Source organism: Rhincodon typus, chromosome 37, assembly GCF_021869965.1.
Source record: "Rhincodon typus isolate 14 chromosome 37, sRhiTyp1.1, whole genome shotgun sequence".
NCBI lineage: Eukaryota > Metazoa > Chordata > Chondrichthyes > Orectolobiformes > Rhincodontidae > Rhincodon > Rhincodon typus.
In genome coordinates, this window is record NC_063368.1 from 2,652,169 (window position 1) to 2,669,105 (window position 16,937).

A 16,937-nucleotide genomic window follows, 5' to 3' on the forward strand; every position below is an offset into this window, starting at 1 on the left:
CCTTCGGTCCAACTCATCCATGCCGACCAGATATCCTAAATTAATGTACTCCCATTTGCCAGCATTTAGCCCATATCCCTCTAAACCCTTTGTATTCATGTACCCATCCAGAGGCCTTTTAAATGTTATTATTGTACCAGCCTCCACCACTTCCTCTAGCAGCTCATTCCACATATGCACCACCCTCTGTGTTAAAAAGTTGCCCCTTAGGTACCTTTTAAATCTTTCCCCTCTCACCTGAAACCTATGCCCTCTAGTTTTGGACTCTCCTACCCTGGGGAAAAGACCTTGACTATTCACCCTATCTGTGCCCCACATGGTTTTATAAATCTCTATAGGGTCACCCCTCAGCCTCCAATGCTCCAGAGAAAATAGTCCCAGCCTATTCAGCCTCTCCTTATAGCTCAAACCCTCCAACCCTGCCAACATCCTTGCAATTTTTTTCTGAACCCTTTCAAGTTTCACAACATCCCTCCTCAGCAGGGTGACCAGAATTGAACCGATGTCCTGTATAGCCACAACATGACCTCCCAACTGCTACACCCGATGTATTGACCAATAAAGGCAAGCATACCAAACGCCTCCTTCACTATCCTGTCTACCTGCGACTCTATTTTCAAGGATCTATGAACCAGCACTCCAAGGTCCCTTTATTTGGTACCTCTCTGCAGGACCTTACCATTAAGCATATAAGTCCTGCCCTGCACCCTATCACAGCAGCTACATCAATGACAGAAGTCATATATAATAAAAAAAATTAAGATAAAGTTCTTTACAGTGCAGTTACAGCTCCAGGGATTGGGGAAAGTTGATTAAGGAACAATGGAATACCCTGAAGACGCAGTCAAGACAAGAATGTCATTCCGGGACAAGACCACTATGTCTGGCCGCTGGATCACTGGGCTGGAAACCGCTGGTGAAGAAGATCGCCATGTGGGGCTGAGATGGCCACTCCTGGGTGAGACCACCTGCCAGGCTGCTGGAACACCTGGATGCTGAAGACAAAGAAGACTCCACAAGGGGGCAAAACCTCCATGCTGAGCCAAGACCACCACACAGGGAGAAGAGGTAGAAGGCTAAAGGGCTAAGCAAGGGTGTGAAATGTGTTATCAGGCTCTGATAGGATTTGTGGAATAATCATGACCTTTTTGACAAGTGCAGCAGGTTTGAGGGGTTGAGTGGCTTACTCCAACTCCTAATACATATGTTTGTAGGTACATGTTTGTGTCTATATTTGACATTTGCGTGTATATGTTTGCATGTATGTTTGTGTGTTTATATTTACTTTTTGTATGTTCATTTGTATGTAAATGTTTGTGTATTTGTTTGTATCATTGATTGTGTATGTGTTTGTGCATATACATTTGTATGTATATGTTTGCATGTTCATGTTTCTATGTATGTTTGCATATGTTTGTGTGTATATGTTCATGTGTATTTGTTTGAATGTAAACATTTACATCTATATGTTTGCATGTATATTTTTGTATTTATATCTTTGAATGTATATTTTAAGGGTTTTGTATATATATTTGATTGTACATGTTTGAATGTAGAGCTGGTGTTTCCTCACCTTGGGTTTAAGATGTGACCGATTGCACCACGTTGGATTCACGTGGAACCTGAGGAGGTGATGACCTAGTGGTATTATCATTACACTATTAATCCAGAAACTCAGTAAATGTCCCAAAAGTTGAACCCCACAGAGCAGATCATTGAATTTGAATTCAATAACAACATATGCAATTAAGAGTCCAACGATGACCACGAATTCATTGTTGTGGGAAAACCCATCTGGTTCACTAATGCCCTTCAGGGTGGGACTCTGGCCTACATATGGTTCCAGGCCCACAGCCATGTGGTTGACATTTAACTGCCCTCTGGGTAATTAGGAATGGGCAAAAAATGCTGGCCCAGCCAGAGACACCCTCATTCCCTGAATGGAGATAAAAATACTGCAGCATGTTGTTGGCGCTTCCTTTTGACAAAACTGGTGACTTTTGGGAATATCACCGTCAGCCTTGATGAGGAATTACCTGACAGGTTCTGGCATCAATTTAATGAAACCTCAGCAGTGAATCGTGACCGCGGGCCCTTCGCCAAGAATCGTCCACTGATTGGACAGAGGCCCATCAATCAGAAGACACCCCGCTAATGATTGGAGAATATTGATCCAACCCACTCACGCCCCTGTGACCTGAATGGTCAATTGGGACGTCAATCTCAAAAGCAGCATGCGGATGTTCGGACTGCGCGTGCGCACAGTTTTCCACTGGAGGCCTGTTAACGGTTTGAGTAAAACCTGCTTTTTTGTTGTTGTTTATTATTAATATTTATATATTATTATTGGCTTTGGTTTATCAGACAATATCCATACATATTGAGGGTTTGGAGGACCCTCAGACTTGGGGCGGGAGGGACTGAAGGACCTTGATACGCAAAGGGTGGGGCTGCAAGTATCTCACTCATTAGAAGAGGGGCTGGAGGATTCTGACGCCTGCGGGGGTGGAGCTGGAGGACCCGGCCGCCGTTGGGGTGGGGCTGGAGGACCCGGCCGCCGTTGGGGTGGGGCTGGAGGACCCGGCCGGGGCGGGGCTGGAGGATCCGGCCGCCGTTGGGGCGGGGCTGGAAGAACCTGATACCCGAGGGGGTGGGGCTGGATGTACAACACACCTTGGAGGCGTGACTGGAGGACCTTGCCTTCTTTTGGCAGTGGATGAAGGACTCTGACACCCAGGCCTGGATGACCTTGCCTCCTTTGGGGGTGGGCTGGAAGACTCTGACGCCACTGGAGGACCCTTAGTCTTCGGAGTAGGCGTGGAGTTCCCTCGGTCTTGGGGGTCGGCCTGAAAGACCTTGCCATCCTTGAGTGCGGAGCTGGAGGTCTCTGACACAGTGGGTGAGGATGGAGCTACCTTGTGATAGAGGAGGGGCTGGAGTACCCTCCGTCTTGGGGGCGGGGCTGATTCCTAGCTGGGTGGGACTAGGGGCACCTCATGCCTTGGGAAAGGGCTGGAGGGTTCCCATTTTTGGTGGGAAGAGTTTTGGATACCAATTTGGTTGAAGCATTGGAAGGTGAATGTTGTGGTGAGTAGTTCTTTAGCTGGAGGGAGATCTATAGGAAATGATTTCCTGAGGTCAATATTTGTGAAGGTGGTAACAGGGCAAGTTGAAAACAAAAAATGTACAAGATCCTTGGCTGCATTCTGAGAACAGAAAGTAGGAAGTTGTGCTACACCATCATAAAACAAAGACTAGGTCTCAGCTAGAGGTTTTCATTTAATTCTGGATGACAGGCTTCAGTATGATTGGTTGTGGGTAAATTGTTGGAGGTGATTTTAAAAGATAGGATTTATCGACATTTTGAGGGGCAAAAATCAATTGGGCATAGTCAGCATGGTATTGTGCAAGGAAAATCATGTCTCGCAAACTTGATTATGTTTTTTTGAGGAAGTTACCAAAATAGATTGATGATGGCAGAGCAGTAGAAGTTGTTTATTTGGATTTTAGTAAAGCCTTTGACAAAGTTCCACAGGGTAGACTAATTAGTAAAGTTAGGTCACATGGGATTCAGGGTGAGCTTGCCAATTGGATACATAATTGGCTTAACGGCAGTAGACAGAGTAATGGTGGAGGGTTGTGTTTCGGACTGGAGGCCTTTGACCAGTGGTGTTCTACAGGGATTGGTTCTAGGTCCTCTTTTATTAATACAAATAATTTGGATGAGAATATAGAAGGCAGGGTTAGTAAGTTTGTGGATGACACCAAAATTGCTGGCATTGTAGACAGTGAAGATTTTCTAAGATTATAAAGGGATCTTGATCAAATGGGTCAATGGCCTGAAAATGGCAGATGGAGTTCAATCTGGATAAATGCGAGGTGTTGCATTTTGGTGTAACAAACAAGGGTAGGGCTTATACAATTCGTGGTAGGGCCTTGGCTAGTGTTGTAGAACAAAGGGACCTAGGGCTGCTGGTGCATAATTCTATAAAGTTTGCGTCACATATAGACAGGATGGTTAAAAAGGCCTTTGGAACGCTTGCCTTCATTGTTGAGTACAAGAGTTGGGACATTATATTGAGGTTGTACAGGACATTGGTGAGGTCTCTTCTGGAATACTGTGTCCAGTTCTGGTCACCCAGTTATAGGAAGGATATTATCAAGCTGATTTACCAGGGTGTTGCCAGGTATGGAAGGTTTGAGTTATAAAGAAAGGCCGGATAGGCTATGATTTTTTTGCTGGAGCATAGGCGGTTGAGAGGTGACCTGATTAAAGTTTATAAAATGATGAGAGGTGTAGATAGAGTTGGTGGTTGTTGTCTTTTCTCTAAGATGGGGAATTTCATGATTAGGGGACACATTTTTAAGGCAAGAGGAGAGAAATTTAAAAAAGACATGAGGCAAATTTTTTACACAGGGTGTGGTTCGCATGTGGAATGAACTTCCTGAGAAAGTGGTGGATGCGGGTACAGTTACAACGTCCAAAAGATATTTGGATGGGTACATGAATGGAAAGGTTTGGAGGGATATGGGCCAGGAGTGAGCAGGATTATGTTTGGCTTGGACTGAAGGGTATGCTTCCGTGCTGTACGACTGTAGGATATACTGGTACGGTTCCACTAAGGAGTGATTTCAGAGAGACCTAGGGGTTTCTTCAAAGTGGTGTCACAGGTAGACAGGTTAGTGAGGAAGGCATTTGGCACACTTGTCTTCATTGGTCAAAACGTTGAGTATAGAAGTTGGGGCGTCATGTTGAGGATGTATAGGACATTGGTGAGGTTACTTTTTGAGTACTACATACAATTCTTGTTGCCCTGCTATAAGAAGAATGTTATTAAATTAGAAGGGGTGCAGGAAATATTTACGAGGACGTTACCGGGACTGAAGTGTTTGAGTTATAAGGAGAAGCCGGATAGGCTGGGTCTTTTTTCCCTGGATCATAGGAGGTTGAGGGGTGACCTTAGAGGTTTATAAAGTGAGTAGTAAAGGCTTTTCTCCATGGTAGGGGAGTTCTTAACTAGAGGACAAGGGTCTAAGGTGCGAGGGGAAAGATTTTAAAAAGGATCCAAGATGCAACTTTTTCACACAGAGGGTGGTTTGTCTGTGGAATGAACTGCCAGAGGAAATGAAGGATGCAGATAGTTAGAATATTGAAAAGACATTTGGATAAGTACTTAAAGAGGAGAGGTTTAGAGGGATAAGGACCAAACACAGGCAAGTGGGAGTAGTTTAGTTTAGGAAACCTGGTCGGTGTGGTTGAGTAGGGAAGAAGGGTCTATTTCCATGGTGTATTACTCTACGTTATTGATGTAGAGAGAGAGAGAGAGATTTGTTTGAAATATTCAAAGTTGTGAAGTGTTTTTCATGGGATGAATGAGGAGAAGCTGCTTCCAGTTCATCAGAAGACACAGAATTAAGGTGTTTGGCAGAAAATATCTGGGGGGAAGCTGAGGAAATGTTTCTTTACCCAGCCAGTTCTGATCTGAATTGTAGTGATGAAAGAAAGGCTGTTGGCTGCAGCTTCACAATGGAAGAAAATCAGATACTTGAAGGGAAAGTGATGGGAAATCAGCAGAAGAAACAATGAATTGAATAGCTCTACTACAGGAATGATGGGCAGAATGTCCTCCTTGCATTGATGAGCACGAACATATGAATTAGGAATAGGCCATTTGGCCCCCTCAAGCCTGTTCCACCATTCAATAAGATGATGATCTGATTATGCCCTAAACTTCACTTTACTGTCTGTTCCCTGATATCTTTTGACATCCGTGTTGGTCAAGAATCTATCTAAATCAGCCTTAAAAATATTAAACTCAATGATTGAAGGGGGGACATGATTAAAATGTCTTTCAGTCCTTGAGCTCACCATTAATTTTCTGTTTTCTTATTGCCTTTAAATAGGATGTGATCTGAATCTTTCCCTGCAGTTGGTCAAGGAAATGTCTTTCTTGTCAAAGTGTTTTTCTACCGCAGTTGTGAAAGGTGAGAATTGTTCTTGGGAATGTTAATCTACCGGTGGAATATGATGTTCCCCAGCCATCAACCTTTCAATGAGTTTCAGAGAAGGGTCTAGGCCGGAAACGTCAGACTTCCTGCTCCTCTGATGCTGCTTGGCCTGCTGTGTTCATCCAGCTCTACACCTTGTTATCTCAACCTTTCAATGAGGGTTGATAATATTGAGAGGGAGTTTGGGAACAAAGGTGGGAGTCCATTGTGAAAAAAAATTTGCATTTCACAACCTCAAAATGCTTCAGGGATAGTAGGAACTGCTGATGCTGGAGAATCTGAGATAACAAGGTGTAGAGCTGGATGAACACAGCAGGCCAAGCAGTGTCAGAGGAGTAGGAAATCTTCAGATTTTCTGAAGAAGGGTCCAGACCTGAAATGTCAACTTTCCTGCTCCTCTGATGCTGCTTGGCCTGCTGTGTTCATCCAGTTCTACACCTCAAAATGCTTCACATCTTTTTTGAAGTGTAGCCTCTGCTGTAATGTAGCAAACACGGCACCCATTTGCACATAGCAAGCTTCCACAAATAGCAATTGAACACCACTGGATTGTTTATTAATAATAGAATTGTACAAGAGAGAAACAAGCTATTTGGCCCACCATGTCTAGGATCATACAGAATTTGGATATTGTAGATAAATGTGAGGTTATCCACTTTGGTAGAAAGAATAGGAAGGATGTCCTTTTACTCCATTTGCTGAAAGTTAGCGTGCAGGTACAGCAGGCGATGAAGAAAGCAAATGGTATGTTGGCCTTCATAGTGAGAGGATTCAGATGCAGGAGCAGGGAAACCTCTACAGCACAAAAACAGACCCTTTGGTCCAATTCATTCACACCGTCCAGATATCCTAGACTGATCTAGTCCCATTTGCCAGCATTTGGCCCATATCCCTCTAAACCCTTCCTGTTCATGTATCCATCCAGATGCCTTTTACATATAATTGTACTAGCCTCCACCACTTCCTCTGGCAGCTCATTCCATACACACACCACCCTCTGCGTGGAAAAAATTGCCCCTAGGTCCCTTTTAAATCTTACCCCTCTCACCTTAAACCTATTCCTTCTAAGTTCTGGGCTCCCCTCCCCTGATTTTATAAACCTCTTTAAGGTCACCCCTCAGCCTCTGCCACTGCATTCTTGCTGCCCATCTTTCCTTTAGAATCTGTCATTGTAACCCTCTATTCTCTTTGCCATCCTTTACTTGTCCAGTTCCCCCTTTGCCCACCGATTCCATCCACTTTAGTAAGACCATAAGAAATAAGAAAAGGAGTAGGCTGTTCGGCCCCTTGATCCTGCTCTGCCATTGAACAGGATCATGTCTGGTCCCAAAACTCCTCAAATCACTTTCCCATGAAGGATTTAAATGCTGGCAAATGGGACTGGATTAATTCAGGATATCTGGTCATTCTAGATAAGTTGGACCGAAAGGCCTGTATCCATGATGCGTGGCTCTAGGACCCTAAAAGAAGGACACACAATTTCTAGCATCGTATTTGTTCTTTGAACGGCACGGTAGCACAGTGGTTAGCACTGCTGCATCACAACACCAGGGACCCGGGTTCAATTCCACCCTTGGGTAACTGTTTGTGTGGAGTTTGCACATTCTCCCCGTGTCTGTGTGGGTTTCCTCTGGGTGCTGCAGTTTCCTCCCACAGTCCGAAGATGTGCAGGCTAGGTAGATTGGTCGTGCTAAATTGCCCATAATGTTCAGGGATTTGTACGTTAGGAGCGTTATGGGGGAGGGGTTTGGGTGAGTGCTTCTGAGGGTCGGTGTGGACTTGTTGGGCTGAAGGGCCTGTTTCCACACTGTAGGGATTCTATGATTCTTCAGTTTGCCTGTCTCGATCATTGAGAGCACCAGGTAGCTGTCCTGCTTGTGTCAGTCTCTCACCAACTGCTGATGGTTTGATGGTCACCCAGCCCCTCACACAAGGTTTCTACTTGGCACTATCTTCACATACCTGGTTAAGGTTAGAAGGTGAGGTTGACGGGTACAGTGGAAGTAGTGAGTGCCAGGGTGTCTTGAGCTGTTGCATGCTGTCACCTTAATACAAAATGTAACTTAATTAGACTATATTCTGTATTTTTTAAATCTTATTCTTTCAGAGGATATGGCCCTGGAATCCTAGTCCAGTGATATTACCGCTACATCACCATCTATGCTCTGCTTTTCTGACGATTACAGAGAGCCCTTACTGTCCTCTCCTGCTCATTCTCTCCATACAGGCATGTGCCGTGAACTGAATTTTACAGTCCCGTGGGGCCACATTGCAGCCAAGGCCTGGGGTCATCCCAGTGGGCGCCCAGTATTGTGTTTGCATGGCTGGGCAGATAATGCCAATACTTTCGACCGACTCATCCCTTTGCTTCCAGGAGGTGAGTACTGGCTAATATCCTATTTATGAGTTTCGGTCCAGGAACTTCAATTTCTTCAGATAACCAAAAAAAAGGTAACGATCGTCCACTTTTATCTTAAGACTGTTGGATTAGAGACTGTGCCTCGGCTCAGCTGCTGACAGCCTCTTTTATTTTTAATTGCTTTTCTTACTCCTAAATATGGATATTCAGTGTTCTCCTGGCCACCTTCCCCCCCCACTTTGAACCTCCAATTGTCAACATGATCTCCCATTTCTAACTTGCAGTGAATCTTAGTTCACCCACCACCCCTGCACTAGCTGTCCGGCACTTAGATCCTGTGTAAACAACACTTTGATTGTTAAATTTCCACCCTTGTTTTCAAATCTGTCCATGCCGTTACCGCAACCCCATCTTAGCAATTTAGGGGAAGGCTACTCAACCCTTCAAGCTTGCCAGCCCTTTGGTAAATCGTGGCAAGTCTGGTTGCATCCATAACACTCCTTTTATCTCTGCCTCTCCTGTCTCTTTTGACCCCCTACAACCCTCCAAGATATTTGCACCCCTCCAATTCTGGTCTCTTGCATGTCCTTGATTTTAAGTGTTCCATGCCTTCAGCTGCCTGGGCCCTAAGCTCAGGAAGTTAGCCCCCAGACCCCTGTGCCTGTCTTTACTCCTTTTAGGCTCCTCCTTATGACCCAGCTCTTTGACCAAGCTTTTTGTCATTGCACCTAATATCTCCTTGTATGAGTCCGTGTCGAATCTCATTGGGTGGCTGCCTTGTGAAGCACAGCAGTATATTTTACTGCATCAAAGGCGCAATATAAATGCAAATGCCGGTGAATACAAGAGTGAGGAAATTCTCACCTCGTTTAGGCACGTCTTCAGTTAGACTCCATTTGGAGTAACTGCGGTCAGGTTTAGACATTCCATCTCAGAGAAGCAGTATTGGCCTTGAATGTGTCATACATTTACCAGAGTCATGCTGGAACTTAAAGGGTTAATTTCCAAGGGCTGTCACACAGTCTAGGCTTGTACCCCTTTGAGTTTAGGAGAAATTAGAATTAGGTGTTATTGTCACATGTGCTGAAGTACAGGGATACAGGAGTACAGTGAAAAGTTTACAATGTCATCATTCACAGCGCCATCTTAGCTACAAGGTACCTAGGTACAAACTCATAGGTAAAGAGTAGAAAAATAAAGAAATGTTAAAAGTTCAACATTACAGTTCTTGTCAGTATAAAGTAGTAAATAAGTAATAGAGTTAAAAGTTCCAAATTACAGCCCTCCTTTAGCCACGGGCCTGCAGTCACTCAATGCTGGACTTTTCCCACAAGAATTTGATCTCTCTCCCTCACTGATCTCTCACTCCCTGCGCCACCATGTTGCCATCTTCCCACCGACCGCCATGCTGTCTCTCCCGCTCTAGGCTTGATCTCTTGATCCCGGTGCTTCTGCACTGCTGTTTCACTGCTAACCGCTGTCTGGCTCTGGTGCCACTCCAGGCCCCTAGCTGCTTCCATTATGCTGCTGACCACCTGAGTTCTGCCCGGGCACACCAACCACCTCATGGCCGACCGCAAGGTCCCCGCTCTGGTCCCCCAGCTGCTGCTGGCACCGCCACTGTCTCCATGACCGAGCTCCCAGAGACTCTCCAATTGACCAGCTTCTCCTGCAGCAGGATTAGCATCTATTCTTGGAGGCTGTCTTGTATCCTTCAAAGCAGAGTTCCAGACCAGGCAGTAGAGGGGATCTAATCAAGGTATTTATTTAATAATAATCACAGAACTGTTACAGTGCAAAAGGGGGCCATTCGGCCTGTTATGACTGCACCTGATAAATGAAGAGAAGCTGCTTGCTCTGCAGGAATGTAATCTGAAACTCAGAGGCAAGCCGTTGTCAGGAATCATTTCCCTGCACAAGAGGGTATTGAAAAATCTACAACTTTCTTCCTCCAAATGATTGTAGATCAGTTGAAGCATGAGGTGGATAGATTATGTTAAATTAGTGTGTCAAAGGACATCAAGCAAAGGAAAGCGAATGGAATTGAGACAAAGATCAGTCATGATCTAACAGAAAGGGAGTACAGGCCCAAGGGTGTTGAACAATCTCCAGCGTGTAGGTGTGTACAGGTATAACTTAATGCTCCTTATTAAGAAGATCTGAAGCAAAACTGTTTATTTGCTTGCCTTATTTTAGTAGTAGATCAGATGTCCGTAGCTGCCGCACTACTGCAGTACAGTGGGTGTGCTACACTACCAGAGACATTTGAGTTTGGAAGAGACATTAAACTGGCACCCTTTCTGGACACAAAAGGTCTTATGGCATTATTTCACTGCAAGAGTGATTCTCAGGTCTCTTGGCCGATATTTATCCTGGAATCAACATCACAAAAAAGAACAGACTATCTGGTGATTATTACACAGCTGTTTGTGGGAGCTTGCTGTGTGCAGTTTGGCTGCCACTTTGCCTATTTTACAGTAGTGTGGTATGGACCAGACCAAGCCCCTCAAAATATCTTAAAAAGATAGCCTAGGTGCTAACATTTTCTTATTTTAAAGGCACGTGCCAGGCATTGCATTCCAGATGCAATTTGATTAGTCAAACTGCCAGTCTTGAAGCAAAACACACTTTATTCATACAATATAGTTAAAATACAACAAAGAAAGAATTGGAATAACTTAACAGAATGATAGATTATGTAACTACCAAACAGTAAATGTTCCAATATAGTAACATCCCATAAACACACCCTTGGTAAAGGCAAATTCAATAAAACAGATTGTCTCACATGCAATACTAGCAGCAGGAAGAGAACCCCAGCTTTTAGCTGAAACAGAGAGAGGAATAAGAGCTTCCACATTCAGCTTCAAGACCCTAATAGCTGCAACTGAAAAACTAAAACTAAAAAATCTTGGTTCTGTGGGAGCTTGACCTCACCCATTCAAGCTGCTTCTATTGTTCCAACATTTCTTAAAAAAAAAACTCAAGGCCTCACAAGCTGTTTACTTTATTGGCTCTGAGTTGATTGTTTTTCACCTCTCTCTTAACCTTTCTTCTTTGTGAAAAAAAGGACAAAATACACCTCTTAAAACCATAGTATTGTCACAAGTGCCTGAGCTTCAAAGGTATTTCATTAGCTGTAAAGTGCTTAGGTGCAGCTGGTGGTGATGAAGGACGCTATAGAGGAGCAAGTTTTTTTTTTTTTAAGTATTCAGTGTCTTTTAGAGCCAGAGGCTGTCTTCTCTTACCTCTGGGAGCAACTGTCATGAGTTACAGGAATAGTTGGATGTGGAAATTTTGGATTAATTACCGGAACATGATTTGAAGTTTTTTGACAGTGATTTCATGTCACCTTCCTATCAGGGCCACATCCCTGACGATCCTCTCAGTGTGAGATTTCCACCATTCTGTTACTTCCCAGCATAACAATGGGTGATATCTCGAGTATGCTTGATGTAACCTATAAAGAAAGGAATACTTGCAATTCCTTGACACCCCTTTTCACAACCTCAGAACGTCTGAGAAAAAGTTTTACAGTCAGTGAAGTACTTTTGAAGTTTAGTTGTTGTGCTAATTTAGGAAATGCAGCAGCCAAATTGTGCACAGCAAGCTCCCACGAGTAACAATAAGCAGATAATCTGTGTTCACTGGTGTTGGAGGAGGAGTGATTTTTGGCCCCAGGACACTGGGAAGAACTCCATTGATTATCTTTGATATGGGCCAAGGGGATGGATTGTATTTATGAGAGGGCAGATTTGATTTGGTTTGATTTAGTATTGTCACATGTACGGAGATATAGTAAAAAGTATTGTTTTGCGTGCTAACCAGACAAATCATACCTTACATAAGTATTTCAGGGTAACAGAACAGAGTGCAGAATGTAGGATTACCGTTACAGAGAAGGTGCAGGGAAAGATCAACTGTAATATGAGAGTTCAGTTCATAAGTCTGATAACAGTGGGAAGAAGCTGTTCTTAAATATGAGTACTTTTGTGTCTTCTGCCTGATGGAAGAGAGTATAACCGGGATGGGAGGGGTCTTTAGCCTCTCTGCTCCTATGATGCTGCTTGGCCTGCTGTGTTCATCCAGCCCTGCACCTTGTTGTCTCGGATTCACCAGCATCTGCAGTTCCTACTATCTCCTCTTCAATTATGTTGTCTGGTTTCCTGAGGCAGTGGGAAGTGTAGATGGAGTAAATGGATGGAAGACCTGCTGAGCTTTTCCAGCAACTTTGTTTTTGTTCCTAAATGGATGGAAGGTTGGCTTTTGTGATGGACTGGGCTATGTTTGCATCTCTCTGTAACTTTGTGGACTCGAGTAGAGCAGTTGCCAAAGTAAGCTGTGATTCATCCAAATAGAATGCATTCTATGGAGTATCTTAAATGGGAGCTTGTTTTAGCACCTCATCAGAAAACTGCACCTCCAGTAGCTCAGAATGGCCTTTGTATTACATTGTGAGCATAGAGTCCACACAGGATTGGGAGTGTGGTGTTGGGGAAGTTCCTGGATTTGGCTCGGTGACCCCCAACCATCATTTGGGGATGGTTGAGATGAAAGTCGGCGAGATTGCACCTGGAGCCTCACATGGTGCTTTGGCACATTAAGATAACAGTTTTCATTTACTGAGATAACAAGGTGTAGAGCTGGATGAACACAGCAGGCCAGGCAGCATCAGAGAAGCAGGAAAGCTGACGTTTCGGGTCTGGACCCTTCTTCACTAACTGAGATGTTGTGTTTTATATGCAAAAACAATAAACATTAAAGTCCTGCTGTTTACATAATCAATGTTTGCTCATCCACATTTTCTCATTCCGTGCAGCATGTCACCCACTGTAGCATCAACTCTCACTTATTTGAGACTGGCATGAGATACTCACACTGGGAGGTTACAGCCAGCTTTGTCATTGTAAGAAATGTCTAAGCCTGCTATTGTTTTAATTTCAGACATGATACCATTTGACCTTTGCCCCCAGACTAGAACATGGTCACCTGGTCCCAATTTACTTATTTTTAAATCTGTATCTTTGCAAGTGCTACTTCAGTTTCTGGTTCCTATCCGTTGTGTTGTGCTAATCTCTATTTTCCAATCAGCTATTGCTTCCCTATTGAAATTAGCTGCTTCTATCAAGATTCAGTACTTTTTCCAAAAAGTGAGCACTTCATGTGAGAATGGGCTTTCCGTGAGGGAATATTTCTGCTTTCCCACTGTAACTTTCCCTCAACAGGCAGCACGGTGGCTCAGTGGTTAGCACTGCTGCCTGACACTGCCAGGAACCCTAATTCGATTTTATCCTCTGGCGATTGTCTGTGTGGAGTTTACACATTCTCCCTGTGTCTGTGTGGGTTTCAACCGGGTGCTCTGGTTTCCTCCCACAGCCCAGAGATGTGCAGGTTAGGTGGATTGGCCATGCTAAGTTGTCCATAGTGTCCAGGGCTTTGTAGACTAGGCCTATTAGCCATGGGAAATGCAGGGTTACAGGAGTAGGGTAGGGGAATGAGTCTAGGTGGGATACACTTCAGAGAATTGGTGTGGGCTCAATGGGCCAAATGGCCTGCTTCCACACTGTAGAGATTCTATGATTATAACTGAGAATCAGACTGCTGGACCAGTTCACCAGAGTTTGGTCTTACTCTCTGGAGAGAACCAGGAGAAGGTGCTATTCACTTTTACTGAGTTCCGATAAAATAGAAAAAACTGGAATTGAGTTTTTCCAATTGGCTTGTTATTCATCAGCTGCAATTTGCTTTGAACCTCCAAGTTGTTACCATGACTCCATTAAAATCACTATTTTCTTATCTGAAACAATATTTGTAGATACCAACATTCTGGAGCCTATCCATTTGACTCCAACTATAAAACATGTTTGTCCCTCGGGATTTCGCCCTTTGGCAAGGTTTTCTGGTAATATATCTCCTGCAATTGGTAGCACTTTACCATGAGTGCTGGAGATCTGAAATATAAACAGAAAACGCTGGAAGAACTCAGCAGTATTTGTGGAGAGAGAAACAGGGAGCTAACATTTCAACAATGAACACATTTTTAAAAAGTGCCTCAATGGCATTTCATGACAATAGAAAGAAGTTTGAGACGAATAAGGTTTGAAGCAAGTACAGAGGCACGAAACAGGTGCAGGAGAACAGAAGGCAGGGTTTGTGGCAATTTGGAAGGAGAGATTAATTGGTGAAGGGATGCTGGTGCAAGGCAAATAGCCTACTTACCTGTCATTGTACTGATACTCGTGTGACAATGTGGTCCTCTGGCTTTTCACAATAGGCAGGGTATAGAACATACTCAGCCAGCCCACACGTTCAAAACGCAAGGTCAGCCATTAGATATGGTTCCACAATTAGACAACATGACTGAGCAACCTTCTGCACTAAGAACTAACAGTTTAAGATCATTGGTCAAACTGGCTCAGTTATACTTAACAGAAATGGCACACACACGGATTGGTACTCTGCAAACTGTAGGAATACATTCAAGCCTTTTGGCTTTTGTTTGAAAGACGCAGGAGCTTGTGGAGTTTGTAGTTTTCATGACAACACCTTGACAATCAGAGTTAACTAACGAACCAATTAGCACCACATTCTCCCTTGGCATAAATGGGCATTTGAAATGGACATTCTTGTATTTGTCCTGATGTATTCTTCAGTAACATTCCCCTCTTGTGTAGCGCCCCCCAGCTTCTCCCAAGAGACCCCTGCCTGCCGCTTTTCAAACTTGGTGTTCTGCTTACTGCTTCAAGTTACACAAACTACTGCAGGTGTATTAAAGACACAATGAAGCACCTCTTTCCCATCCTGCAGCAAATTCCTACTCTCTCCAAATTCTAAACTTCTCTCTGTGTTCACAATGCAATTCATTACATCCACTAAAACTAACGTAGCTCTTCCAGCCCCCGTCCCGTAAGTTTGTCAGTCTGTATCTTCCAATCCTCCCGCCGTTGAGAACCATCTGTCCTAATTAGCTTTAACAACATCCTTTATAATCCTGACTGCTTAATCTTCCCATAATCTATCCTCCAAGGGGAACAATCACAGCACCTTTAGTCTTTCCGGGTAACTGAATTTCTTCAATTTCTGATGTCACTCGAGTAAATCTCCACACCCTCAATAAGGTCTTGTGCTCTCCTGTGGAGAGTAACTCGTAATTGAACACAATCATGTTTGTAATACTGAGGCTTAACCAGTGGTTTATAAAAGTCTAGCATAACTTCCTTACTGTTATACTGTTGAAGTGCATAGAATTTTGTGATGAAAAATGTGTGATTATAAACATAATTTTCAGAGAATTTGGGTTATAAAGTATGGGTTACAAGTGTTGATCTTTATTTTGTGAAGGGGCCTCCTAGCGTGTTAACGTTTACATTGCTTTCTTATAAACCCGCATTTAGCTATTAAATAAGAGGGAGGGAAAGCAACTGAAGCTAAGATAAGCAAGTTCTTTTTTCATTTAGTTAAAGTTTTTGGGCAGTTTGAAGGAGACCTGAATGCAAGTGATACCTCTCTTAGAAAAAGAAGACAGTTTAGAGCAGTTAAGGAAATAAGTTACCTCAGTGAAAACGTTTAGTTTATGGACTTTCCATTCCAGTAGTGTTTGGCTGAGAAAGTCTAAGCCCTCAAAGGAAAAAGCCTCACAGGACCAATAGAGCAGAAGTAGCTAAGTCAAGCTTATAGATTTGGTCAGGAAGGGAAATGTTTCTGGTCTTTGAGTATCTGGAAAGTGACGGTGCTGGGGTTTAGATGGGATTTTGTTAGCCTTATGGTTTGTTTCACGTTCATTAATATAATAACCCTCTGTTTCATTGTTAGAACCAAATCTGTAGTCTGCAGTGCTTATGTTGCAATGAAAGATCACCACCTTAAACAAAAAATATGATCTATCAAGCCAGATTTATTCTGGGATCTGACTTGTTCAGTAGTAACTAGAATTATAATGATATGCTGAATAAAGTTTATACTGTATGTAAACCTCCTCCCTCCCCTCTTCATCTCTTATCTGCATAACCTTCTATATCTTGCTGTCTCATATGTTTATCCGGTTTCCCCTTCATTCAATTTGGACTTTAAACTTCAACTTTTCCATGTGGCAGTGAGTTTCACATTCTCACCACTCTCTACCTGAATTAGAATTAGGTTTCATGTCATGTGTACTCACGTGCAGGAGTACAGTGAAAAGTCTACAGTGTCACCTCTCATGTTGCCATCTTATGTACAATGCATCTTGATACAAATCTTAGGTACAAAAGGAGGAATAAAGAAAAAGTTACCTTATCTTGCAGTGATTCATAGAAATAGATGTACAGTTAAAAGGATAAAGATTACAGTCAGATAAACAGATTACAGTTAAACATTACATTGTAGTGGGTCAGCACAGGGGCTTGCACACATGGTCTGATCGGCCTCACAAGCTGCTGACTGCCTGTGCTGGTCCCCTATCCGACAGTAGTCCCCATTCCACTTCAGGTTTGAGCCACTCCGCTCCATCCCTCCAGCCCATTCCAATCTGGCTTTCAGCGGCTCTGTTCCATGCCTTCAGGCCGTTCCAATCCGGACCTCAACCTCTCCA

The 16,937-nt window shown here is 43.5% G+C and overlaps 1 protein-coding gene across 7 annotated transcripts in view; it reads left to right on the plus strand.

The window, feature by feature from the left end:
• Positions 1-2,228: 2,228 nt before the first annotated feature.
• The window catches only part of serhl (serine hydrolase like), a 59,878-nt gene continuing 45,169 nt past the window's right edge, over positions 2,229-16,937 (plus strand). For 5 of the 7 annotated variants that reach the window (XM_048617546.1, XM_048617551.1, XM_048617552.1 and 2 more), the window contains exons 1-3: positions 2,988-3,087; positions 5,905-5,985; positions 8,237-8,386. In XM_048617546.1, the coding sequence (XP_048473503.1) occupies positions 2,997-3,087; positions 5,905-5,985; positions 8,237-8,386 (322 nt within the window). In that variant the 5' untranslated portion in view covers positions 2,988-2,996. Of the gene's footprint in view, positions 2,290-2,652; positions 2,900-2,987; positions 3,088-5,904; positions 5,986-8,236; positions 8,387-16,937 lie in introns of those variants that run through there. The other 2 variants (XM_048617547.1, XM_048617549.1) reach the window with 2 other exon arrangements.